General features: G+C 35.4%; 1 protein-coding gene across 2 annotated transcripts in view; it reads right to left on the bottom strand.

The window, feature by feature from the left end:
• Positions 1 to 1,036: 1,036 nt before the first annotated feature.
• Positions 1,037 to 26,832, bottom strand: part of SLC30A9 (solute carrier family 30 member 9) — a 38,973-nt gene continuing 13,177 nt past the window's right edge. The window contains exons 8-18 of one of the 2 annotated variants that reach the window (XM_055794900.1): positions 26,125 to 26,192; positions 23,898 to 24,000; positions 21,946 to 22,001; positions 20,453 to 20,588; positions 19,994 to 20,033; positions 19,475 to 19,546; positions 18,902 to 19,009; positions 17,479 to 17,644; positions 11,357 to 11,486; positions 8,869 to 8,982; positions 1,037 to 7,374 (exon numbers count right to left, since the gene is read on the bottom strand). In XM_055794900.1, the coding sequence (XP_055650875.1) occupies positions 7,330 to 7,374; positions 8,869 to 8,982; positions 11,357 to 11,486; positions 17,479 to 17,644; positions 18,902 to 19,009; positions 19,475 to 19,546; positions 19,994 to 20,033; positions 20,453 to 20,588; positions 21,946 to 22,001; positions 23,898 to 24,000; positions 26,125 to 26,192 (1,038 nt within the window). In that variant the 3' untranslated portion in view covers positions 1,037 to 7,329. Of the gene's footprint in view, positions 7,375 to 8,868; positions 8,983 to 10,836; positions 10,971 to 11,356; positions 11,487 to 17,478; positions 17,645 to 18,901; positions 19,010 to 19,474; positions 19,547 to 19,993; positions 20,034 to 20,452; positions 20,589 to 21,945; positions 22,002 to 23,897; positions 24,001 to 26,124; positions 26,193 to 26,832 lie in introns of those variants that run through there. The other variant, XM_055794899.1, reaches the window with a different exon arrangement.

Raw genomic sequence — 26,832 nt, 5'->3', positions numbered from 1 at the left:
TGAATGTGGGAGCTGAGTGTTTGACTTGCAGCCTTTTGGGAACTGACCACCACACATTACCGTCCAGTGTCTCTGCAAGAAAATCCCTTGAGAAAGGGAGTCTCTTAACCTCTTAACTATGAAACGAAACATCTTTAGCAATCAAGACATATGCTGTATATCCAAAATCTTTCCTGAAATATGTTGCTTGACCACCTTATTTCTGATATCTGATACCATACAGACAAAAAAACTCCACCGTTTTCCAAGTTCTCCACTTTATCATCCAGGCTTGTTGCATTTTTGTCTCTTCCTTCCAACCACATACAGATATTTTTTTTAGCCCAACTGAAATAGTTCTTTCCAAACTGGATAAATCACCAGTTTTCATCAGTATTACTGATAAAAAGTGACACTTGAATGAACCAGACAGTACATTAAATCCTTTCCAAGATGACTAATTTCAAGTGAATGATACCTAGCTTTTTCTTAAAAGGCTTGGACAGCTTTGCCGGGATTGTCAAACTACAGTTACTGTGTACGTCTAACACACAAACCCACCTTCTTCAAGAAATTCTCCACACCCTTGACTGTACACAGACATGCGACCCATCTGTCTTACTACTTTTCTTCAGGTCACCCTTAGAGCTGGATCAGATCAGTCCGAACTGGAGACAGCAGCAGCACGGCCTCCGAGCCAGGCAGAAAGAGCTTACTCGGTACTAGGGAAGGAGATGCGCGCTCTGGGGGCGAACAGGATGAAAGGCACAGGTGCCAGTTAAGTACAAGCGGTTAACAAATACAGCTTGGCTATCCTAGGCAGGTTGCTCATGTTCTGAGTACATGCTATTTAAGAGTGTGTACTGTCAACATCACAAAGGCAAATTGAATAACTAATACAAACAGATGGCTATAACAACCTTTGTTTTGCATCCATAAAATACTGTTACATGCATTTTGAATTCAGAATTGTAGCAAATCACCAACTGCTTAAAGCCAGTGTTACCACTTACCTTTACAATATGTATCAAATTGCTTAAATTAACAGAACACAACCTTTACCAGCTATGTAACATTTTTACTGGGTAATTACAACTTCCAGACATTTTACAGGATGTACCGAATTCAAGTATTACAAAAGAAGGAACATATGCAGAGAAATATCTAGATGCCTACACCTCACCAATCAAAATTACTTCCCCAAACTAATATGAAGTAACCCAAGACACAGAATGAAAAAGCCTGTACACCAAAAAGCACGGCTGGGGGAACACACTCAATTAAAAGGCTGCGTGGAAAAACATGTTTCAGCTTTGCGATTGCTCTTTGAAAGTTCTACCCTAGTGACAGTCCTCACCACTGACTTTCAGATTTAATACAATTTTGGCAATAGCCAAAATGCTTTCCAAATGTTTCTTCTCACATAGCTCTTCAGCATCTTTAATTTGAAGATAAACTTACAAAAAAACCTTTATAGTACATCATTTATACAACATTGCATATTTTTTCTTCTGTCTTCAGATTTGAAGCAGCGGATCACAACCTCAAAATTTTTAAATACAGTCTAAATACAGAAATCAAACATATCCTAGAGTGTGGAACTGTACTCCACTATTTTAACAGACACCTCCTCTCTGTAACAGCACTACAAATGCTGGCAATACAAAAATTTGACCAGGCTTACTGTTAGTGTAACACTACAGAAAGTAACCAAGACCTTTTATTGTAATTGGTGGCTTTGGTTTACATAGAAAAAAAGAAATTGTCCTCAAAAGCCTCATGTGATATAGGATAGAACAACAGTTTTCTGCCTACCTGCTATAATCCGTTGCAGTATGTCTGTGGTATTTTAAAAACACACATCCTTTTCACATTACATTTTGAATGTTTTAACTCCTTTTCAGAATGTGATGATTTAACTGTAAGTCTCCGTTATCCACAGAAAAATATGCAACTTGAAAAATAGTAACATATTCACCAATGATTACAGTCCACTGCAAGAATTCGGTGGAACTTAGAAACTGCACCTTTTTTTTCCTTTTCTGTAGCATCTTCAGTATGGTGTTTCAATCATTTTCTGGCTGAAAGAAACTATTCGTTTTCTCTTGAATTTAGTCCAGCTCCCATTCCCACAATCACAATTACTCACCCTCCACTCACCAAATACATACCTCACCAACAGAACTCCAGACTGAGATTATACCATTGCCCTTAGCAATAAGACTGTTTTCAGAGGGCAAATAGAATTATACCTGTGAGACTCAATACCTTATTAAGAAACAGTTAAACTGAGGCACTTATTTTCATTGGGGGGGGGGGGGGGGCAGGAGATTATTTTTTGCTAGGGGTGGGAGGGAGGAATCACCCACCTATCTGAATATTGCTAGAATGTCATACTACATAGTTTTATGCATTCTAATGAAGTATTATTTTACCGTCCTTCTCTCCAATCATAATTTCTTATTTCTGGCCAATTTTTCAGTTTGTGTTCATCTGTTCCTATTCCCAAGCGCTCAACACCTTAGTTTTTTCCCTTCCTTGTATTCTTTTTCTTTTTACCACACACTTTGTTACTGTTTCCTTTCTTTTGCTTCAGCAAAGCCTGATTGAGTGCTGTTTCTGTAGTCCATACAACCACTTAAAAGAGTTCCTGGCACATTTTATTTTCCTCAAAGCAAAGATTTCTGAAGTGCATGTCCTTTAGAAGTCTGGATTCCTATATCTTTCCGTTTGTAATAAAGATATAGTCTACTTTTGATCTGAAATATTTGCTTCTCACTAACAAGAAAGGAAAAATTAATTATTTAACCCTCGTAACCCCTCCACAAAAGTATCTTTTTGATACACCTCAACTTCTCATTTACATTAAGTAAACTGCATGAGAGGTTAGTTGTACTCTGTTCAGAGCTGACAGCAAGAATAGAAGCAGCACAATACTTAAGCTAGAAGGGAAAAAAAGAAACCAAATTGTTATTTTATGTTCATTTCTACAATGTAAGCCTTTAGGCATGCACAGAAGTTCAATTTTTGTGCAGGAGTCAATATTAATCAATTGTTCTATTCTACCAAGCCAAAATGCCTTAAAAGTACATATGACTATAAAATGAAATACTTGTATTTCAGATCTTGAACAATATGCTTCTGTGGATGCTTTTGTAAGAAACACATCTAGGTCAACTTTAGAACAAGGATTACTTGACTGAAATTTTCAAAAATTGCCACACTTTCAATACACAAAAGCCTAAAAACCCTTTGCAGGAAGCGTGTATTTGATGCACTCATCCTTAGTAGAGGTACCTCCCATAACGCATACTTTTTAGTTTGTTACAGAAAAAAGATAAAACAGCTAAAACTATAACAAATAAGGAGAACACAGAACTGCAATCAGTGTACTACTAGACAAAAAAAACATACTTAAAACTCTTCCCCGTACTCCCCCTTATCAAAATGGAGCCAGTAAAAATCCCTCAATAAAAACTGACTCTCCGGATATAGCTAAAAAAACTGCACCTGCCAGAATCAGAGAGCTCTGGTAGTTTTGGCTAACGCAATTTGTAGTTTTCAAAACAGCAATCACTGTTGTCAACTCAATGAACAAGCACAGTACGAATTCCAGAGACCAAAAGTAGCATCTAGCCCTGCTATTTAAAACTTAAGACACTCGTAACAGCTTCCTCCTCTAAAAGCAGAAAAAAATAATAAAATCTGTGTGGGAATTGAAGGAAGGAGAAAAGCAGAGGCTAAAAAACCTTCAGTCTGAGAATGAGTCACAGAAGATGAAGAATGCAACTTGTCCTTAAAACATATATTCTCCCGTTGCCCAAATCCCTGCTACTTCTAGGGCAGAAAACACAGCAGTCTCTGTAATAGTCGCCCATTGAAGCATATTTTAGTGGTAAATACTTAACAACTGCTTTAGGAAGTGGAGGGATAGAGGGGGACCACATCAAATACTGAACTCCAGCGTATAAAAGAAATAATTTAGACTTGAAATTGATTCATGGGGGAAAGATAATCACCTCAGAATTTTATCTTTTATAGAAAAATGAATTCTACAGGAAAGCACATATTATTAATGTCCAGCCAGCTTTGACTTAAAATACATTAAAATCACTCAGTATATTGGAACATGAAGATATTTTTTCAAACACACAAATTTTACAGAATTATGAGACACTGCGCAACACATAAGCAATCTTTCACAAAGCCGAGGGCCGTAGTACTTTGAACACAATTTGAAAAAATAGAACCTGCAAGGTCAGTATACAAAAATAAATTTTAAAAGACCACATCTTGAACAAAATCCTAGACTATAACTTTGTTAACTTTATTTTAGCGAGTGCTAAATCCTTACTCCTTTTCTTTCAAGTCAATCTAAAAGAAAATTATTATGTAATTGCATTTGTGATAAAAAAAATCCACTCATCCACACTTCGTAAGTTCTCTTTAATTCTGAGGATTCTATCATATATCACTCTATCAGCTAAGTATTTTCCCCAAAAACACTTAAAACAAAAGTAAACTAAGTAGTGGACCCACGTCACCTCAAGTTTTAGACCATAAAGACAGTTAAGAAAAAAGCGCAGTAAAAATGTCAAAATGGTTAAAACAATCTGCAAATTGTAACGTATATTAAAATGTAACAGCTTGGAATTACTTTTCCTTTCCAATCTGTCAGGCTCAATGAATTGATATTTTCATACATCTGCAAGACATGTAAACTTACAAGGTACTGCCAAAACCAGTCTGCCTGCCTTTTTGTGGTACATCACCATCCTGGTTGTTTTTAAAAATGGAACTGGGTCCTCAAACTACGCAACTGTTGTGCACCCAAAAACATCCAACTTCCAGTTCCTTAAATTTAACATACTGTGATGCTATCATCAGTAAGGTAACTGGGAGACAAGGATCTGAATTTTATCTTGCAATACGAAAGATGTGCGGATGGGTATGCGTCTGACTCATAAGGAAATCAGATTCCATTCGAATTAATCTCTGATGAACGAGAAAAACATTTTAGTAGACTTTTGGAGCAAATGCCCTATAAGAACATAAACTCACACCTCCTCTTAAACAAGGTATGGGAACACTTTAGTATTGATGTAACATTTACTGACCTCAAATATACAACTGCAAAGTGCATACCTACACTACTCACTCGTTAATAACTCCAGCATACAAACCACTTAGGATCACACTGGCTGTCTCCACTAACCTCCCGAGTAGAACACTTTCTCAGTTTTACTTCTCTTCTGGTTTTTAAGAGTTGTGGAATAACAAGTTTATTAAAGTGTTTATTCAAATTCAAATTCCATATAAATATTCTAGGAAGAAGGAAAAAGATTATGCATTATCAGATTCCAGTGCTCTTCATGAATAAGACTAAGATCAGCAGAGCGCATACTTTGAGATGAGGTTTACATGGAAGGGTGAGGAGAAAGGTAAATGCTTTATAATGTGCTAAAATATGCCTTATTTATTTGATACAGTCTACTTCCAAATTACTTTTAAACTGCATTTCAAATCATCAGGCTTAAATATACTACCTAGTTCTACAATAGGAGAAAACCAGATAAAAGTAAGCTTTCTTTTGGATTAGCCATAATAACCTCATATGCTATAAAGAAGCCACCAGTGAATAGGGCTTACGGACAATGGTACTAAAAAGACCCCTTCACCCACAACTACTGTATGTGAAGTCCCATCTGTAACTAAACTCTGGAATGTTTTTCTACTTAAAATGACCAGCATGTGAAGTGCTTTGCAGTTGTCAAAAGGCAGGCTATTTTAAATTCTCATCATTCACTGGTGAGTGACACTTAGTATAAAAACTCTAAAAAGCTTTTAGTCAAACTGGACATATTGGTCTCCACAATTACCATTTGCTGCAGTACCTACAATTTAATCTTAAACTGATTTTTGAAGACTGCTGTTTCCTATCAACACTTCTTCTTTCAGCAAGTCAGTCATTTACTCAGCAACTGAGTCACTAAGACTGTCTTATTACTACCTCTCACCCATGAGCAATTCTCATTTTACTGACATACGTTAAAGTGCATAAAGGATTTTCCTCAGTTATTTATATGCAGTTATTTCACTTATATTTCAACTTCCATGACCAGTACTCATGGCCTATTTAATAAAGGCTGGGTCTCAAAGAATCTGGTATAACTTGGGTGCCTATTTCAGAAAGCCTTGAGGCTGATTATATACAGCACTAGAATTGCACATTTCAAAGTCATAAACTCTTACAAACTTATCTCGGGATTGTTGAGGACCACTGACAGAACTACTTTACTTTCCCAAACAAGCAAGGCCAATTCTTAAAGAGCACAAAATAAGCAGTTTAGAATTCAAATAACAGATCATGTCTAGATGTAAATAAATTAAGAATACAATGTATTCATTTGTTTAATTATAAATAGTTCTAATAATTTTACTATTCTAACTTCCAACTACATCTCTTACGCCTTCTAGCAAAGACTGTAAGTGGCAACACAGCCTATTAAAAGTATAAAAAGCCAAAAATGCCAGTTAACTTTTAATAAGCACTACCATAAATATCTCCCAGATTACATCTGCAGATACTTACAAATAAGAGAACAAGCATCAAAGTAGGGAAAAAAAGAACAAAATTTAAACAAGAGGAAGTTCACTGAAATCTCTACAGGGTAATTTCTTCACAGTAACTTAACATACTCTGGCTAACCACATCCAGCTAACTCCACTGAGGAGAAAAACCTTATTTTTCTGAAGTGTGGTTGGTAATCACAACAGTGGCAAAAAGCAGGTTTCCAGGTCATCGTACTTGGAGAGAAGGCCAGTGCCTGTTTGAAAGAAATTATCTCATAGAAAAGAAAAACTGTGAAAGAATCACACAGTTGAAATACTACAATTAGTTTAAGGTTGGCAGGTTCCACTGGAACAAACTCTTCCTAGCTAATCTTAATATCTCTCAAGAACCTTTAATGATATCTTGAAAGAAACTAAAGAAGTGCAAACTGACTGCAAAGGGACACAAATGGAAAAACTGTGTTGTATATTTTCAGGCAGCTATATCTGCCTAACTAACCCTCAAGTCTTAAGTTCTGAATTGCAGTAAATATACCCTGACAGACTCTCCTGTGGAATTTAAGTCAAGTAGTTTTTTAAAACTGATTTTGCCATGGAAATCTTTGTCTGCAAGTCTAGTGCTTTTCCAGAAACAGAAGCAGTGCTAACAGTCCAGGAAGCCTACAGCAAAAGTAAGCGAGGTATGATGCTGAGGTCACTGCAATTTCAGAAACTTTTCAGCCCTTTACATGACTTCTTTCCAAAATGGTAGCAACCTGAAGATTTCTTCTGCCAAGTCTATAATATCTCCAAATCCACATGACGAACATCAGGATTTCGTTGCTGAAATAAAATAAATAAATTCAAAATTCAAAATATTCAAACACATTTTTGCACATGGATACAAGTTATGTATTCCTGGTATGATGTTGGCAACTGGATAACAAATCCCCTTTTCTGGTAACATAGGGACTATTTTAACACAGGGAGCTCTTTAAAATGAGGAATAGCTTCAACAAACATTGCCCATAGTATAAGCAATTTTTTGAAGGCCAAGTCATCTTTTTACTTGATGAATACTTTTCAACATCACAAATAAACTGGTTCTTATGCATTATAAAGAAGCTCTCAATTTTTAAAAGGCTGTTAAAGTGAGATGCATATATATATATGTTTATTTGGAGAGTTTTATATAAAAACTTAAGAAAGTTTTAACAGATACTTCCCTGAATAATGGGTAAGATTGCTGACAATTTGTTCTATGTCATTGAAGCTATTTATAGAGATTCAAAATACTGTTGCTATTAAAAAATATGCATTTTCTGATACTGTAGAAATATGTTATCGTTACATGAACTGTATAATCCATGAGAGGTTTAATCAAAGTCAGTGACTTCAAAATCATCCAGCACGTGAACGTGACTAGCATATTTAGTAAAGCATGTTCAACAGCAACACAACCACTAAAGTTCCTGCCTATACCAAGAAACAGTATTCATGTTTATAGAATAATTAGTCATGAACCTGCCCCTTGAAAACCATGAAGAACTGGATCTCCTAGGGCAATTAAACTCAAAAAATAGTATTTTGATTTTTAAAAAGCACCAGTCTAGGAACAGAAATTAAAACTAGAATATTATCAAATATAATAAGCAAGGACAGACATGCTGTTGAGCAGTGTCTCATGACCAGAAAAGGCCATCATGACAGGACTGTATTTGCCTGGCAGTGAGTATACTTATAGATCTGTATTCATGTCAGAAAAGGTAAGATTAACAGTCACAATATTTTACAAAATTAAAAATGGAAACAATCCTTTGTTGCATCAACCAAAGAATATTTAAATAGCAGAATGGGAAAAAAAAAGTAATTATAAGAAAGCTATGACAGGTTTATAAATGAAGTAAACACTGTACTGCTTCAACAGGAACAAAAAATGTGGACTAAAGCCCTCACCACACACATACACTTGATATAATGCTAAATACGAGATTTAAAAAAAAAAAATTAGTAACTGAAATTTGGTGCTTTACAACCAAAACATAATTCAACAGCCTGTAAATAACCTGATATTCTGAGAATATAGTAACAAAGACACAATTGGGTCTTATTTCACAAAAAAATATTGTTCTAAACTGAACAAAATACATAACAAATGGATCAATGGCAAAGTAAGGGTTTGCTGCTGGTGAGAACTTAGTTAATGATACTATCATTAGGATTATCAACCTCTTCCCTCTCCCATACTTATAACCAAAATCCCAAAAAGCAGATGCAGTGACACTGTTTAAAATGTAGCACAGAATAAGCACTCCCTAATAAGCAGTTAAATTTTACCTTCAGGTCCTTCTCAAGTCTGTCTACTTCAGCTCCCAGTGTGTCAATGATATTCTCGCCATGCTTAAGCATGAAGGCTTCTAATTCTTCAAGGGTTTTCACTTGTTGAATTTCCTAGGAACAAATCAAATTTAAGACATTTTGATGAAGAAAAGAAAAGAAAGGAGTAACACTACAGAGCGTCCTGACACATTTCAAGTGGGGAAAACCAAACAAAAAAACCCTAACACTTTTCAGATTTCCTTTCAAAATATCATCTGTTCTTATGTCTCAAAGACACAGAAGAGTAGTATCTATTCAATGAAACAGCTGGGTTACACCTGCACTTGATACAAAACCTTCTTGTATCTTTAATGGATTTCCTGCTTGACTTTCCAAGTAAGTTTAAAGAATTTCTTTCATTTCCTAGAAGTTTCTGGGGTATCCCTTGCTCACAGCAAGGCAGAGCAGGGTACCCCTGTGTATTTTTTCCTGATTTTCTTAATGTTCTTACTATTCCATTACACTGCTTACTCTGGGCATCACATTACCAACTCATCCGAAAATCCGCAAGGATTACTATGAGTGCTGCTGTAAATACAGCTCTTCCATAATATTAAAAAACTTGAAAGTAGTTGATAGGAACTGAGACTAGGAGATCCATAGCATATGAGACTGCAGGAATGAGGTTAAAGATGACAGGATGCTATGCCCTTCCCTCCAAAAAACCCACAAACATCAATCAGTAGCATCAAAGCAGGTTTTACATTACAGCCTTGTCATAAGCTTTCCTTAGAGGTCTCACACCAAGTTGGCCAGAAGCCATTTGCCCTGCAGTATCTCAGCCACAGTTTAGGCGATACCAGTTGTGGTACATTTAGGGCAAGTCAGTTATTGCTAACAGATAAGCGTAATTATTAAATAGCTAATTCTTCTTGTGTATACCGCTACAACACAACGTTAATTTCTACCCCTGGCATTACTCTCAACTGAAGAGGAATAATGTGCTTAGAAGATATTCCAACCACAATAACCTATGGCAACGATCACAGCAAGTCTCACAAGAAAAAGAAACCAGATTAATCTGAATGACAGTATTTCAACAAATATTTCACAACTTTAGAAAGAGTAACGTTGATACAAATGCTAGTTGAATGAACTAATTGTTTGAAAAACTATAGATCAAAAGGCAAGTGCTATGTCTGCCCTTGACTTCAGGTGGCTGTGTCCTGCTGAAAGAGGCCATTCTTCATGGTTTTATAGCTGACACAAGGTTACTACATGAAACTACAATGACCTGTGTAAGAAACAGTTGCCAGACTAGAGACAATCAGAAAGAACTTTCCCAACATCATTAATTGGAAGTCCCAGTGAAGGTTGTATGCAATCACCAAAGGGAACAGTGGGTAAAGGACAAAAGCTAACAAAGCCTTTGAAAAGTAGCCACTAAGCTGCAACAGCAAAGCCACCAAGACTCTAATATAAAACTAAGCAAACCTGCAGTGCCACAGTTGTACCAAGCTGATGGCATTCTTCCTCTCAAAATATATTAAACAAACTCGACACATGAACAGATCACTTACTGCACTACATAACATATATACATTCTTATTATGACATTAAAAGGCAGTACTTTTTAAAAATAACTGGGAAATTAATGGTTTCAAAACTTGCAGTAATTTAAATGTAAACTTAGATAACTTCTAAGTCATATTTAATAGACAGACATAAAATGCAGACATCTGATATCTAGTTTTCACTTTGAAAGGGTGGCAAAATATATAAGCAAGTTATTGGTGAAAGCGGGTAAGCAAGCAAATGTTTTGCCTAATTAAAACTCCTTGTAATTCAGATAAATTATTCTTTACTTCATACTTCATAGCTTTGCTGCGTAGAACCCAGCTGAAAGCAGTTTTGTATTTCTATATGGAGGAGAGGGATTAAGAAAAGCTACTCTGAAGGACACTGAAATCAGAGACAGACACTTACTTAAGGGTGGTTAATTGTTAAACGCTGTCAAAATGCTAAGACATGTGATGCCAGCAATCCATATTCAAGCCTAGTTTGAATGGCAGGATCTGTAAACCATAACACTGCATCTTCAGCACCCAAGGCGAATGGCTCTGCCAAAACAGATGCTTATTCTCAGGTGACAGGCTTCCAGTTTTAACTAGAGTTCTTGTAATTCAATAAAATATTATTGGAAGAAATATGTTCTCATCAAAATTATTTTGGACAAGTCTGTATTTTCTAACAAAAACTTGAATTAAAAAACATCTGCCCTCCTCAGCTCAGAAGTGGCTCTGTTTCAGCAGCACATAATAGGATTCCATATACAGATATTTAACACAGTAACACAAAATAAAAACATCTGCAATCCTTCAAAATGAAGAAGCGGAACAGATCTCACCTACTTGAAAATCTTGGGTTTAGACATACTTGAAATTGCAAAGTAAATATCAAATACTGGATGTTACAAAATCTTTTTTTTAAAAAAAAAAAAACATACTTGTAGCAGCTGTTCAATGTCTTGTTTTTCCAGGTAAGAACGAGTAACAACCCGTCCATCAAAGTCTACTTCTGCCTTGAATCTCACTTTGCTCATTCCCATGTCTGTAGCTTTAACATCATGAATTGCTCTGAAACACATAATTTTTAAAGAAAATGTATAACAACATAAAACAAACAACTAGCTAGTTTGACTTCTGATATTAACAATATTGTCACAGTAAAATGATCCTTTTAAAAGGCCACTGCCTTTGACTAACATATCCTTATTTTGCCACCACACTCTTCCATTAAATACTGATTTTTATTTAACTGGTTATGCTGTTTCTATAGTTATCTGCTACACTAACACATCCATACACAGTTTGCTGCAATAAAAGACAGACCACAAGAAGCATCACAGATTCAGAACTAGACTAATAGTATTTTAAAAAAAATCCTACATTAGAAAGTGAGAACTTCCCTATTCTTGAGTTAAACTTCTAAGTTCAACTTACTTGCTACTGCAAAGTTTTAAGCATATACTGACCCTATTTAACAATCTTTAAGTACCATCAATTCTGAAGTAAAAGAACAATAACTACTGTCAACTACTGAAAGCACACACTGCAATTACAGAAGTGTCCTTTCCTAGATAATTACAATTTGTAAAGGCATGACCTTCTGGAGAATTTTTTATTCAAAGTAACATTTGATGTAAGAAAAACTTACAGATACTGTGTTTGGAACTCATTTTTGACTGTACTGAGTTACTGATCATGATTAATCACAGCACAGCTGTTTGTAAATGCTGAAATGCGTTATTTAAAGGTTCCTAATAGATACCAGAACATGAATGTTGCAATATGTTCACATTTTGGTCCTTTGAAAACTCCTGGTTTTCCATAGCATATTTTTGTTCTGGTTTGTTAGATAAACTCCATGATGCATGAACATGGGTAATAAACAAAAAGTGCTCTAATAAGGTATGAAGTAAACTCACAACCCAGACATACTGTGGTATATTTCAACAGTGAAATAAATATAAAATAAAACATTAAAATAATCTTATTAGAAAAACCCTAGAGTAACAAACTTAGTTATCTTTAAAGCCAAGTATAATTTAAAATTGCCACTGCAGAGTAAGTTTCCATATTTTTTCTATCAAGACCAGAAAAAAGTGGAAACTAAAATACAGGACAAATCGCCAAGAAGTTTCAAATGTTTTAAATTCTTTCTTTTGACATTTCCAAAGCAAAGCAAGTAAATATTCCACAGACTTTGGTTTTATTACACAGAAAAATGCAATAAAATCTAACACACAATTTAGATTCACCAATAAAGCTGACTTGATGGAAGGTAGTAAACCTTTTCCCCCCCGTTCATCTAAGTGGTGCAATTTCACAGCATCTTTAAATTTAGCTTGTCCTTTGTTTTAAGCAAATTTACTCCTCCCAACTAGAAATGTTTCTTCTCATCTAAATGTTTATAAATCAGAACTAAACTAACTTCACAGGCAGTGCAGGAAGAAAGCAGAAGGCATGTATTTTGAAAGTAGCCTGATAGAGTGAACAGCCAACAAAGAACAGGAGACAGAAATTTAAGATTAACAGTCACAGGAAATGTTTATGGAATGTTTCTTGTAATACTCAGGTAGAGGACGGGTAAGCACAGTAAAAAAAAAAAAAAAACCACCATGAAATATATATAGATACACCAAAATATACATCTTAGTAAACATTTAAGCAGATTAAAAGAACTATAAGCTTCATGGTAGCCATAAAGAATTTCTAGCTCTAATCAAATTTACACAGCTTTCTGTGGGAAGCTACCAAATCAAAACAGTATTAACTGGAGTAACCTAAAGGACATCGAGCTACCTCCTCACACAAGAGGGTATTTAAGATAACTGGTGCAGTTCAATGAAGGTTATTGAATTCAGAGAACTTGTATCCATGTGATATATCTTCAACATTTTTGAATCAAGTGCCTATCAGAGCTAAGCAAGAAGCTAAGAGGTATTTGAGATTCTCATTAAGTAGTAACCTGATAAAATTCAGTGGAATGATGCATATTCTGTAAATGTGAAGGAAAAAAAGTCTACCTTACTGCTTATAATCTGTCCAGGAAAGATAAAGACATTGAGTCGGAAGGAGAAAACACTAATAATTCAAAAATACAAATGTGTATGCTAAAACTTAAGCTACAAAGCTTACTTATGGAAGCTTCTAGATGGCTAGTAGACACCATCAATCCAATCTAGGGAAAAGAGTAAATTTCACATTAAAGAAACATTTGTCAGAGGACACCAAGTTATTGGTTTTGAGCCATCAGTTATAATTTTTTTTTCTCCAAACCAGACAGCCAGATTTTCCAGCACAACACAGTAGCACAATTACCCAACAGCTGTTACAATGAAGTAAATATTGAAGATGAAAATGTCACTAAGAATAGTTTATGCCATAAGAACAGAATCAGGGCAGTCTGTACCACATCATATACTTTATTTCACAGTTCTGAAAGCCTAATTTTCCTGTGAAATGAGGAAGTCTTTTAGCATCAAGCCTAACACTTCAGTTAAACTGAACACAAAGATTTAGGCACCAAAAGTAGCAATGAGAATTAAGAATGGAATGTTTGTATAGCAAAAAATAAAATCAAATAATTTTTCAGCTGAGAGAAACTCACTGAAAGCCCATTCTGGATCATAAACAAAGTAAGGGCTACCACTAGAAGTTACCAAGCTAAATGAAAAGAAAGAGGAAATAAATAACAGCCATGAGCCTAAAAAAGAAATTATGAAGTCCAGCAAACTGACAGAAGTATACAAACCAACTTTTTTTAAGTATAGCAAAACCAAAGGATAACCTCGAAACAAGCCTGCTACTAGATGGAAATCGTAAAATTGTTACTGATGATATAGAACAGACAGAAACATACAGTAATCATTGTTTTCTTGGTCTAAAAAAAGCAAAACAATATATTACTACTACAAAGCATTTCCCTATTAGTAGCAGAGAAGCATATTGGATATTTAAAAGGGAAAAAAAGCTTCTAATTCAGCAGGCTCCATAACTTGCATTCAAAAGCAAAAAGAACTAAGAATAACTGTGAAGGCAAATAAATTTTTCATCCTGCAACACTGATGAGAATTAAAAAAAACAGATTATATTAACACCACTGTGCCACAATTTAAGACCAGCAAATGAGGCAATCCATTTAACTAAAGACAACTTCACCTGACAACCCAAGGAAAAATAGTGAAAAAGGTGGCAGGAAAAAATTATATATTAAGAGCATTAATTCCAGTCATTAAGGTTTTAGAGAATGCAGGTCCTGTCAAACAACATGGTTAAAAAAAAAAACTTTTAAAAATCAAAAAACCCTCAAGATTTAGCTGAAAAAAAAAGATCAACAACACAGAGATTAATTATTTCAGTAGGACAGCAGTTAGCACTGTCTGATAAATCACATACTTTATAATTGCCAGTGGAACACAACGCTCAGGCAAGCAGCTGCTGGAATAGTAAGTTAAGTGGTGGTGGCAGCAGTGACAGGGGCAGTGGGGAGTTGAAATCAGAGCCTCTGGATCCTTTGGTCAATTTGAATCTAGAATACCTTCTGATGAATACTAAATGATTCCCTAGTAATTCTCCTACATATTTGGCAGAATGCATCTGAAAATAAAGATTGAAAACTCTCCATGAAAGAACAAGGGACGACTGTTCTGGGAAGCAGCAACTGCAGAAAGGATTGCATTAAGAACTCTGGTAGTTTGGTAGCTAAAAAACCTGAAAGGTTGAAGTAAAAAGAGCAAATATTAGTCACAGCTTTAGAAGCAGACCAGCACTCAGGAGCTTTTTCTTTTACATTTGGTGCCAGTAGGAAAAGTCTAAGAGTAGAGCATACTACTGCAACACTCCATTTAAGAAAACGGGAGAGTTTGAATGTTGATGAAAATGCTGAAACTCCTACAATCCCAAAGCTGTTGATGAAAATGTACAAGCAGCCTTTTGAAGAAAGGCATGTCCAAAGAAGGGCAACAAAGCTTGTGAAGGGTCTGCAGCACAAGTCTTATGATGAGCAGCTGAAGGAATCTGGGTTGTTTAGCCTGGAGAGGATGAGGCTCAGGGGCGAACTTATTGCTCTCCACAACTACCTGAAAGGAGGCTGTAGGCAGGTGGCAGTAGGCCTCTTCTCCCAGGTAACAAGCAACAGGACAAGAGGAAACAGCCTTAAGTTACACCAGGGGAGGTCTAGATTGGGTATTAGGAAAAATTTCTTCACTAAAAGGGCAATCAAGCATTGGAACAGGCTGCCCAGGGAAGTCGTAGAATCACCATCCCTGAAATGTTCAAAAAATGTGTAGATGTGGTGCTTACAAGTATGATTTAGTGGTGGACTTGACAATCCTGGGTTAACAGACTTGATGATTTCAAAGGTCTTTCCAATCTAAATGATTCTACAAGTCTATGAAACACTTGATGCTAAAAAGACTTCCTCATTTCACAGGAAAAATTTGAAAACAAACCAAAAACTAACCAATGGCTGGAATAATTAAAAAAAATTAAGAGTAGCTTCTTCCCCAGATTATGCCTAGTTACAAGCAAGGTTAATTATATATTTACATTTGAGAGAATTCTGAGATGAAGAACAGGTGTCTTATCAGAAGGTGTAAGTTAACCAAGCTCAAAATATCCGGCTTGTTACAAGAAGAACTTGGTCAAAAACAAAAGCTGCACTACAAGAAAACAAAGCAGATAATATAATGGATCTAAGAAAAGAGATCACTCCAGACAAAGTGCACACAGAAAGAAGGTCCTGCAAATGACGTTACGAAAAGCAACTAAACATGTTTCAGCTTCTAACCTTAAGAGAAACACACAGTTTCTTACCAAGTCTTCACTTGTTTTTTTCACATGCTTTTTTAAAGTTGTTACTTCTTGTTTCAAAAAAGTATCTACGGCAAGGAGACAAACTAAGCCTGCTCTGTTGAGAAGCTACAGCCATCTACAAAATGGAATACAATATAAAACGGTGCTTGGGATAGAAGAAATTTTATGATTCCAGACTGAGACAAGTAAAAGCCACCTGTGCACTTTGGAAAAAAGAACTACAGAAGCTGAGTACCAATAACCATATGAATTCACCTACTCTAACACAGTACTGTTGACACATGCTCCACACTCAGACTAATCCAGGACCACCACAAATACTTTAAGCAGAGCTTAGTTACTGACATGTGGAAATTCTAACACAATTCTATTCCAAACCAGGAATCTGGTTTAGCTTCTGGAATGAAAGGTATGTCATTCAGACCTGTTGCTTGCAACTGAGATAATGCAGTACTTAATTTCTTTCTATTATTCTGGTGCTAACTAATGGGCTTGGGGTTTTTCCTCCAGAGCTCAGTAATGACTACAAATAAAAAAAGCACTAAAATATTCCAGCTGATTTACACAGAAATACATTCCCGAATAAAGATTTTGAAGAAAACAAAAAGGGGTTTTGCTTCTAAATCAAGCTTAGTAGGGTTAAAGCTAAAATAGCTCCCTAAAAAGCATTTAAACAAGATTTCAGAATTACAGTGAGCTATAAGTCTATTTCACTACAAATTGCAGATTTCCAAAGAAAAAGAAATTAGCATTAAGTTCATTCTGTAAGCATCTAACATGCAGAATCTATTACATCATAATACTACTGCAGCACTTCACTGCCAACTGCTACAGAATTCCAGACACTGAATATTAACAGTAACAGAATTTAAATATTTAAGTGCTAATAAACTATAAAAGCAACATTACAGTGTCATTTAGAAGTGGTTGCATTTCATGCATTTGAAAACAGTTCTGTTTGTGATGGCTTTCTCATTAAGTCATTGTCAACTCCTTTAATGTAACTGTTAGAAGATATTTGCAATTTTATTTCAGCTGTGGAACATCTGAGAGGTACAAGTATTCACTTACTGAAATTTTTAGCACAGAAATAGAAGTTAGCAGATTCTACAATCTCAGATGAATCCACCCTAAAAATAATCAATCTCACCAGGTTTCTCCCATTTAAAGTGCTTGAACTATTTTTTCCAAATGCTATTTTCTTGCTCTTTGCTGTTCTTAGCAGAGATTGAGCTGTAAAGATTCTCACCTTACTACAGGATCACTTTCCAGTAACTCGGTGAGTCGCTGCAGTTGTTCAGGTTGAATGGATCGTCCCAGCAGGGCTTCAGTGTTAGTATAGATTAGAAATGCTGACACAGTTCCTAACAGAGTTCCAACACCTAGAGACCCCACACTGTCATAATAAGGATTTCCTAAATAAGATACATCAAATTAGTTTCACATAGTATTTCTAAGACATAGCAGATAATTCAGAGATCACACTGAAAAGAGTATATAGTTGGGGGGGGGGGGGGGGGCGCAGTTTGGGTTTTTGCTTTTTGATTGGATTTTTTATTTCTGGATGGGGTTGGGGGGTGGGGCGGGGGCGTGGTTTTTTTAAGGCACTGGCAATTCTTTCCTACCAAGGAACAAGGTGAAGCTGCAAGAAAAGAAATTATCTTAAGATAAAGTCTCCAGTCCCTCCTGTCACCTGCAGGACTAATAAATGAGTAAATTCTTGTCAGCTATTTGGGTTTATGTGTACAGAATTACCTTTATTATTATAACATTATATACACCTAAACACAGTAGTAGCACAAAAGTCTGTTCTTTCATCAGTAACTCAAAAATTTGGAAGTATTAACCATTTCTGGAATACAGTAGGTTTTAAACGTGTACTCATGCATATTCAGATTTGTAGAAACGGTAATCTATTTTTAAGTTTATGAAGGAAACTAGAGAACTGACTTCTACATAAAAAAATGCAACATGCAATTAACTCATTAAAAGCCAAAACCCAACAAAATTACCATATTTATTTTGTTAAACAATTGAAAAGCCAAAGCCAATACTTATTTGTCCCTTTTTAAGTAATCTTCCCTCTTTAGAAAGCTTAACTGTGCAGCAAATTGAGACTTTGAATCAGCTGCCATATAGAACATCCTATCTGCACCACTTGCATTTGCCACACTGCTCAGGAGCAGCTGTTGTAATCTAAAGATAACATTAATAGCACTATGTATCAAAAGGAAGGAAAGGGCTGCTTCCTTAAATCCTCCCCACATGCACGTGGAGCTGCACACCAACTAATGAAACTCAAATTATGTAATCCCACCATGGCACAAAGTGATTTATATAACTGACGGCAATAAATATACCTTTAGTAAAAAATATCTTAGTTTGTATTACAAAATCGCTCAAAAGAAAGTCAGACCCATCTGCATGTCCTCTTTCAAGCTTAACCCCATCAATAACAGACATGAAAAAAACCCAAACTTTTAAAGTATTTTCAAATCAAACTACTAGAAATCAGATCAGATAACAGTATAAACCTCTAGAAGCTTACGCAGTACAAGTATCAGGGTAGATATGTGTTTAAGGCAACCAAAATAAACTAAATGCTCTGTGTTCATGTCGTGCACAGGAAGAAATTCACATCCTGATTGCCTCAGCTTGAGGCAGAATTTTACCTGTTAAAGAAGTCAGACCCATACAGGTAGCAGCTACAGCCACACTCAAAACTGCTGCAGCATCCTCCAGTAACACCACATTTGTACTAGGATCACGACTCTGCACAACTGCATATACAACAACAAAAATTACATTGCTTTGGAAAGCTTTACTTTACTACATTATGCACAGTACTTAAGCTACACTAACATCAGCAACTTAAAAGAAAAATTTCTGTAAGTATAGAAGAGTAAACTCAATTTCTGCATACGCACACAATTCTGGAAGCATTCATTAATACAAGGAACAAGCCCTGTGCCAATTACAGAAGCTTCCCTAAAATGTTTGAAAAAATTAAAGGGGCACTTATCCTGAAAAATGCAAGTAGTTTAGTAGAAGTATCTAAGTAGCGTTACTTAAATCAACAGGTTTTCATCGAATTTGTCAAATGTATTTATTATTACAATAGAAAGCAGATCAATAAAGCAAGGGGAAAGGAAAATCAGACAAAACTGTTTTGATCCTTATGCAAATACTGGTAAATAGATTCTGTTTTAAATAATCACATACCTTACTGCTATAACGACACATACCATATTGATAAAATGACAGACCCTTGGCTCGAGCACTCCTGCGAATTTCATTTATAGCAACAAGAAGGGTAGCTGAAACAACACCAAAGTAGTTACTGAAAATGGTTAGCGGCAAAAAGACCTGTTTCCATTTTGAAGAGGGGGAATTTTTCTTTATATCATAGTACAAGATCATCAAGAAAGCTCCAATTATTGATACTTTGAATAATGACAAAGCATAAAGTTACCTTATTTTCTACCTGTCTCCCCCATACAAAGCAGAACAGCTATATCCACTGACAGTTTAATACCAAAAGGAATTCTACGTATACTTTCCAAGTGATGTGTTCTTCAACTTCTTATTATATAGACAGATAATAATTTTTTCCCACTTTTTCTTTTTTGTTTGTTTACAACACAAGTATGTGCAACAGAGTGCAAAACTACTGTGTAAGCAAGGACCAATTATTACTGTAACTACTCATATTGTACACTTGGACATTAAAAAAATAAATAGAACTGTTTCTTGAAACTGCATACCTCCTTCAGATACCAGTGACCCTGCTAAAATGCAGTATGCCTGTATGTAAAAAAAAAAAAAGGCTCAATTATTATGTTATATGCATATTTGTACAGATCTCTTCACCATAGACTATCCAAATGCAGCATTCCAGAACCTCATTACCCACTGTGCTGTGTAGGTGTCCCTAAACAGAAGGCAGCCAACAAGATTTGAATTGTGCAATATATTGTAAAGTGGGAAAGGAGGACCTCTTGGGAGATGTGAAGGGAAGATGCAGGGTTTAAAAAACAGCTCATTTTGCTGTAAGTTCAGCTACAGTTTAACATGATTCTTTTTCTTAAAAACATTCTCAATAAGGATGGTTTGAGTTAATTGTGCTGGGATTCAAACTGACTCAGGAAGTGAATTTCAGACTGTGCCATTACTTTCTATTAAGTCACCAGAGTTAGATACAATATCAAACAAGATTAGCTTACCCAGAGAAGAGATTCTATAGGATGAGGGTGGAGTAAACCTATGATCCCATGATACCAAGAAAGTCCTGCACCCATCATGAAAATGCCCACCCCACTAATTAGGGAGGCAATATAGCGCATGTTTGTGAAACCATACCTAGATGAAAACAAAGAAAGTGATTTAGGAAAGTAAGATTCTGTATCTCTGCAAACATAGCTACAAGTTTTTCCATGTCTGAAATTACCATCATAGGACTGGACATCTATCTAAAACAAAGCTGCTAAATCCAACCTAATACAAGGAAAAGAAAAGCCACTTGGAAAAGGGTACCTAGAACATGCAAGGACATCAAGCATAGATATCTAATTCATTTTTAAACAAGCTATTTACACAGCTGTATTAGCTCTTGTGCAAAGACTATGGGTTTTACTACCGTTAAAAAAAAAAAAATCAAACCAATAGTCATGTCACTTTTACATTTTATTGAAATGCTACTTCTAAATGAAAACTTTAGCCTTATATCCAGCCAGTCTACATATTTTAAAATACTAATTTAAAGCGAATAAAGCTTGTGACACCTTTAAGCAGCTCAGCTTAACTACACACATTCAAGGCTTGCAGTTTTTAAAAACAGTGGGAAGAGCTAAGGCAGTATTTAGGAGTGTATCTTTATTCCCCTTTTTTTTTTTTATTTTTTTTTTTTATTAACTGGTACTAGAAACCATACATTTCTTTAGCAATACTGAAAAACCAGTAGTACAAAAGACTACACTGAGGAAGAAGGGAAAAAAGTGAGGGAGGGGAAGGAGATACAATGAATATTTAGCCAAATTTAAGATTAAAATATTTTTCAAATTATCTGACGTTTTTAATGCAGAAAAGCTTAATTAATTCTGTACATTAGGTGTATTTCGAACTAGTGCTTACAGTATGACTGCTCAAACATGTGAAGTGTAAAGCAGGTCAATACCAAGAAAGTATCATAGAGAATACAGCTTCTAACTTTCATAAGTTGTAAGAACTTGTCAATAATATCCCTATTACTCAGATAAAAACAAAGAGCAGTTTGTCACACACATCTCCTTATGATACAAGTGGCTGCCTTGCAGAAAAGCACTTTGTTGAAAACAGAAAAAGGGCAGTATTTCTTGTTTCTAAAAGATCTCGCCATTCACGTGAACAGTGCTTAAAAACAAAGTAAATCTATCCACTGGAGAGTCCAAAATAACTTGAAGAAGTAATGTAAATTAAAACCATATCAAAAAACATACCACTGAAAAATAAAATAAAATAAAAAACCAGTAAATATAACATGCATCAAGCCACTGAAGCTGCAACTCCTGCAGTTTGGAAGAAATCTCTTTCCATATTTTATCTATTGTAAAATCAGAAACAATGCATTTCAGAAATTATACAAAATGGCAGATTAAAAAGAACAAGATGACACACAAACAATAACTGATCTTACTCCTCTATATAATTACCAAAATCATTATTTACTCAAAAAGCTTACGGATGACTAGGGTCTGGCGTCCTTGCAGACTGACTGATGCCCAAAGCTAGCAATGCCTAATTAGGACAAATGGAAAAAAACCTTTGTTATTAAAAATAAATTTAGAAACCTTTATCAACTGAACTTGAAAGATAAAGGCAGATGCAGTTTGCTTATCTGCACATATGCTTTGTAACTGATACTTTATTAGAGCTGGAATATAATCCTCAAAATCTGTCATCAAAATCTACCACCCAAAAAAAATTGTTAATTATACCTATATGTAAGTATTTCTATAGTGTGTGTCTGTGTGTGTGTGGATATACATATAATTACTGTTAATTATAATTTTAGAATTGCAACTGAAAGTGAACATTACATGCAATCACAAGTGTTGTTGATCTGCTTCAATGTGAAGGAATGAAGTTGTTCAGGAAACACAGCTATTTAAATAAATCCCTCTTGAAAAGAAATTATACTGAGACTATGGTGACGGCATTCTACATTTAAAGCAATAATTTTACACTGCAGCTTCTTTCAGTAGTGAACTTCGTATTCTCCAAACTGTAGAAAAGAATTATTTTGAAGTAAGATAGCAAGAGGTTTTTATTTCTAAATGGCCTGTTTGGCATATATTTAATTAGGATGTATTACACTATTGATGCAGTAAGTTATAAATCTACACCTTAATTCTGTGAAGCATGTGCTTTGTTTTAGGACTATGAATTATTGAAACATAATAACAAGTATTAAAATTTAGACACTTCAGTCTTCACAGCAGCAAGCTGCTTTGAGGCAGCAAGGTTTCTCCTGTGTTTTTTCCCAAAACCACATACTCGAATATTTGAGCAAAAACCCCAGGCATTTCCAGTGGAACATTTAACTTTCACATTTAAAAACCAGAATAGCTCTTCCACACATAAGTGGTCAATAATGCCACTATCAAACTTGGTTCACCTATAAATTGACACACTGGGCCAAATGAGTATCACACACTAAGGCTGCCTCCCCATAAATTTAAATATTATCAATTGAGTGAGTAGCACCCTTCCCTTCACTTTACAGCTGGAATAGGTGAAAGTTTGTGTAAACCCATTTACAGAAAAATAGCAAACAAAATGTGAGTCCTCAAATCAGTTGTTCTGGACAGAGAAGCATACCAGGTACAACTGAAGCAAAAAGGTATCCCAAACTATTTTATAATGCTTTTTAAGATATTAAGTCTGCTCTAATGTTCCATACATTCTTTAAAATTGGAGAGGCATAAGACTGTTGCGTTTTATATGAGGCACAAGCTATCCAAGGAATCCTTGCGTGAGTTGCAGGATGGTTTCAGCCACTCATTTTTAGGTGGGTTTTTTTGTTTCCAAAGCCTTGCTATACCAAAAACTGCAACAAGAAAGATTATTTCTCCATTGAGAGGAGAAATTTAAAGGTCTTGTAATGTATGCCTCAAGCATGCTAAAGAAAATAGTGGGAAAACGAGCATTAATTTTGTCCCTGCATACTAATATTACTTGTCCAGCTCTGAGTCTGCCGTACCACCTCCCAAAGTAAATGTGCCAGGTATGTGGCTACTTGTGCTGTAAGAGGCTGCTAAGGCAGTCTAGAAATAGAAAAAAAAACAGAGAGGGTCATATTCTCATTATTCTACCAAGAGATGACTAAGCAACAAAGTCTGTCATTCTATTACAACAACGAACAGGAAAAGTATTTGAAATATGAACCAAAATAAGAAAGAGGTATACTTTGTACATCATCTTAGTTTCAAGTCCCACTTATCTATGAAGTAGCCAAGTGTAAGTCTGCTTACAACAACTCTTCTCTTTCAACTCACTTCTAAAAAAACTTCAGAATCTAACTTTTTTTTTTTTTTTGCTTTCAAGTGTAATACAACTACTCTAAGTATCTATCTTTATTCCTGAAAAACTATTACAAGTGTTAACTTAAGCAGAATGGAAAAAAATACTCACCTGGTTACATGTGTCTGCTAAAGAATGTATGGCTTCTGAAAACATACTTGCAGAACCCGTGTAAACCCAAGCAAGTAGCTTAAAGAAGAAGTTCAACCCATTTCTGAAAACAAAGCAAAGAAATAAACTAAACGCCAACAGAATATCTGGTCCTTAATATTCTCAGCAAAACCACAAGTGCTGTACAATCATGCATCACCTACTGGCAAGTAGTGAAACCAAGTGTCAATTTAATCACTAAGTGTCAATTTAATCATTAGAGGCAAATACAACATACAGATTTTCTGCATGGTTACTATTGCAAAGCTCTTTCAACTAAACTTGATATGTAAAGATATACACTTTACTTTTGCAAACTAGTTAATTTCTAAGCAGTTCCAATACGTTACACTTCCTGAAAACTACCATCACATTCACTACTCAGAACAACTAACTGCCTATTCAACAGGAGAATACAAGCCGTAAAAATTTCCTTTTCTCGTTCTTCAGTCCTTTCACTCCTATACATTCCCTTCCAATCCTGGATGGAGTGCAAGGTTCCCCACTTCAATCTCAGCTTGGGCAATTCAAACAAACATAAGACAACAGACAGGAAGACAAGGCTGTCATTAGATTACACTGAAAAATTATCTATGGAATTTTTCCATTAAGATGTCCAGGGTGACCTGTCAAGTCTTTTTTAGGCTACAAGCTCACTGGACTGTGAGCATTGTGTTATGTTGTACAGAGAAAGGTAACAGCACTAAAATGCCAGTCCACATTCTCACTTCAAACATTCATTACCAGGTTACAATCATGTTGCAAAGAAAATCATACCAGAGGATTGTAACATTCTCCTTTACCTTTTTTAATACACTTCAATTTAGCTTACTGGCAATTTTAAAAAGTATTCAAATGCAATTACGTGTTATAAATAAGTATTAACAACATCTTGTAGCTGCAGTTTTGAACAACCACATGCCAAGAAACTATATTTATAAAGTTAGAGGAAGCACGAGTCCAGCCCCTTGATATACACAAAACTATACACTTAATTAAGTAACATGCATTGTCAAGGTCATCCTTAAAGAATTTTTGTGAGACTACATCCACTCCTTCAAGCAAGGGGTAGCACTGTTTTCTATACCTCTGTTCACTCATGGACCTGAATGTGCTTTACAATTTTTAATTCAGTCTCATTACCTCATGAGATGGTAAAGCATCACCATAACTTACAGGTAAGAAGTATAAATAATGCATAAGTTAGCGGACAACCCAAGAAGAAAGGAAGGCTGTTTTAACACTAAACCATAATTTAAACTCCCTGTGTTAATTACAAGTTCTTCCAACTCACAGCATAGTGCATCTTTAGCACAGAAAGAAAAATACATTGAATGAGATTCATGAGCACAGTCTCTTGACTTTTGTATTATTCTTCTCAATGTTGTATTAAGGGAGTTAACAGCTTATCTGAAGGTACAATTCAGCTGTGGGGCCCTCAACTCTTCAGATAATACAACAGGCACTCAGCTTATGTTTTATTGCACCCCTACAAATTCCGAATCTGTGGGGGGATTTGACGTCCTAAAAATCTAAAAAGAAGCCACACTAAGATTTTTGAAAAATTCACAGGTTTTATGGCAAGTAAATTTTAGTCATCATTTCCTGAGAAAAACTCAATATACTTCTATGTATTTCATGCCAGAGAGTCTCTGTTCATTTGCTTTACATCTGGATCATTAGTTTAGTTTTGTTTCATTCAAACTTGTAAGGCATGTGAAAGGCAAAAACCTCTCCTAAAATATCCCACTTTCAGTTAGAGAGGAAAAGAGCTGAATAACAGCAGAAAAAGAAAAGTGAATTCTTTTTGTTGGTTATATGGAAGATTGTTTAAAACATATGAAAAGCTTCCTTGCAAGAAGGAGCAAGAAAAAAGGAAAACTTCAAATGCCTGCCTCTCCATGTCCTTCAAGATTTCAGTTTTCACTTTAATAAACTGTTTAGTCTGATCAACTTCAAAAAATTTGCTCTTCTATGATCAGAGATATATTCTATCCCTGATCTCTACATATTGATGAATGTATTTACCTAAAACTTTTCCTGCCAATAATGAATAAACAAATTTATTAACTTCAGTTACAGAGACACACAGTTATCTTTAGCTTGAATACAGACTGTTCTAATTTCCAGGATAATAAAAATAAATCGTTTTATACTTGCATAAACAAAACATTTATTTTTAACTTACATGCAAATAGCTACCATCACCACCTTCCCTGGTCCCTTGAAAAACATAGCTGCTGCACTGGAGCGTGGCTATATAAAGAAATAAGAGATTATTAAAATAAAATGACCATATATTGACCTCATGAAGGACCTACCATACAAATTATTAAATAAAATCTTTGCATTGCCCTGTACTACCAAATTGAAGCTACAGTCCTTGAAGCCTACTAATTTACTGCTGCATTCTCACCCAAACTGCAGTTGGGTGTTACACATTTGTACAAATGTATGGCTATAAAAAGGATAAACCTAAAAGGCCTCCAGCAAGGGCCACTGCAACCGTAAGGACAGGAGCCAGCTGTGCAGCAGAAAGATTATCACAGCAGAGCCACTGGATCTAGGGAATGGGTCTGCTTAAGCAAAGAGGAAGGGCCAGAGCACAGTGTTCATGTTTGGGGTTTTTTTCCTTGGGAAAAATATTTCATTTCTTTAAATTAACAATATATTTACTATACATGTTTATAGGCTATAGATGAAATCACTAATACACCTGCGATCTTTTTAATAAGACAATTGACTGAAAAAAAAACCAACCACAAACCACACCCCACCTTACTCGTGGACTACACTGCCACAGTAGGAACACATTTAAACTGGCATCGAAACATTTACCACTACATTACAATCAGGAATAGATCTGGTATATTACGGTGCAAATAAATGTTCAAAT

The sequence above is a fragment of the Falco peregrinus genome, chromosome 2 (assembly GCF_023634155.1).
Source record: "Falco peregrinus isolate bFalPer1 chromosome 2, bFalPer1.pri, whole genome shotgun sequence".
NCBI lineage: Eukaryota > Metazoa > Chordata > Aves > Falconiformes > Falconidae > Falco > Falco peregrinus.
Note: the sequence above shows the minus strand (reverse complement) of the source record. Positions and strands in the feature narration are given on the sequence as shown.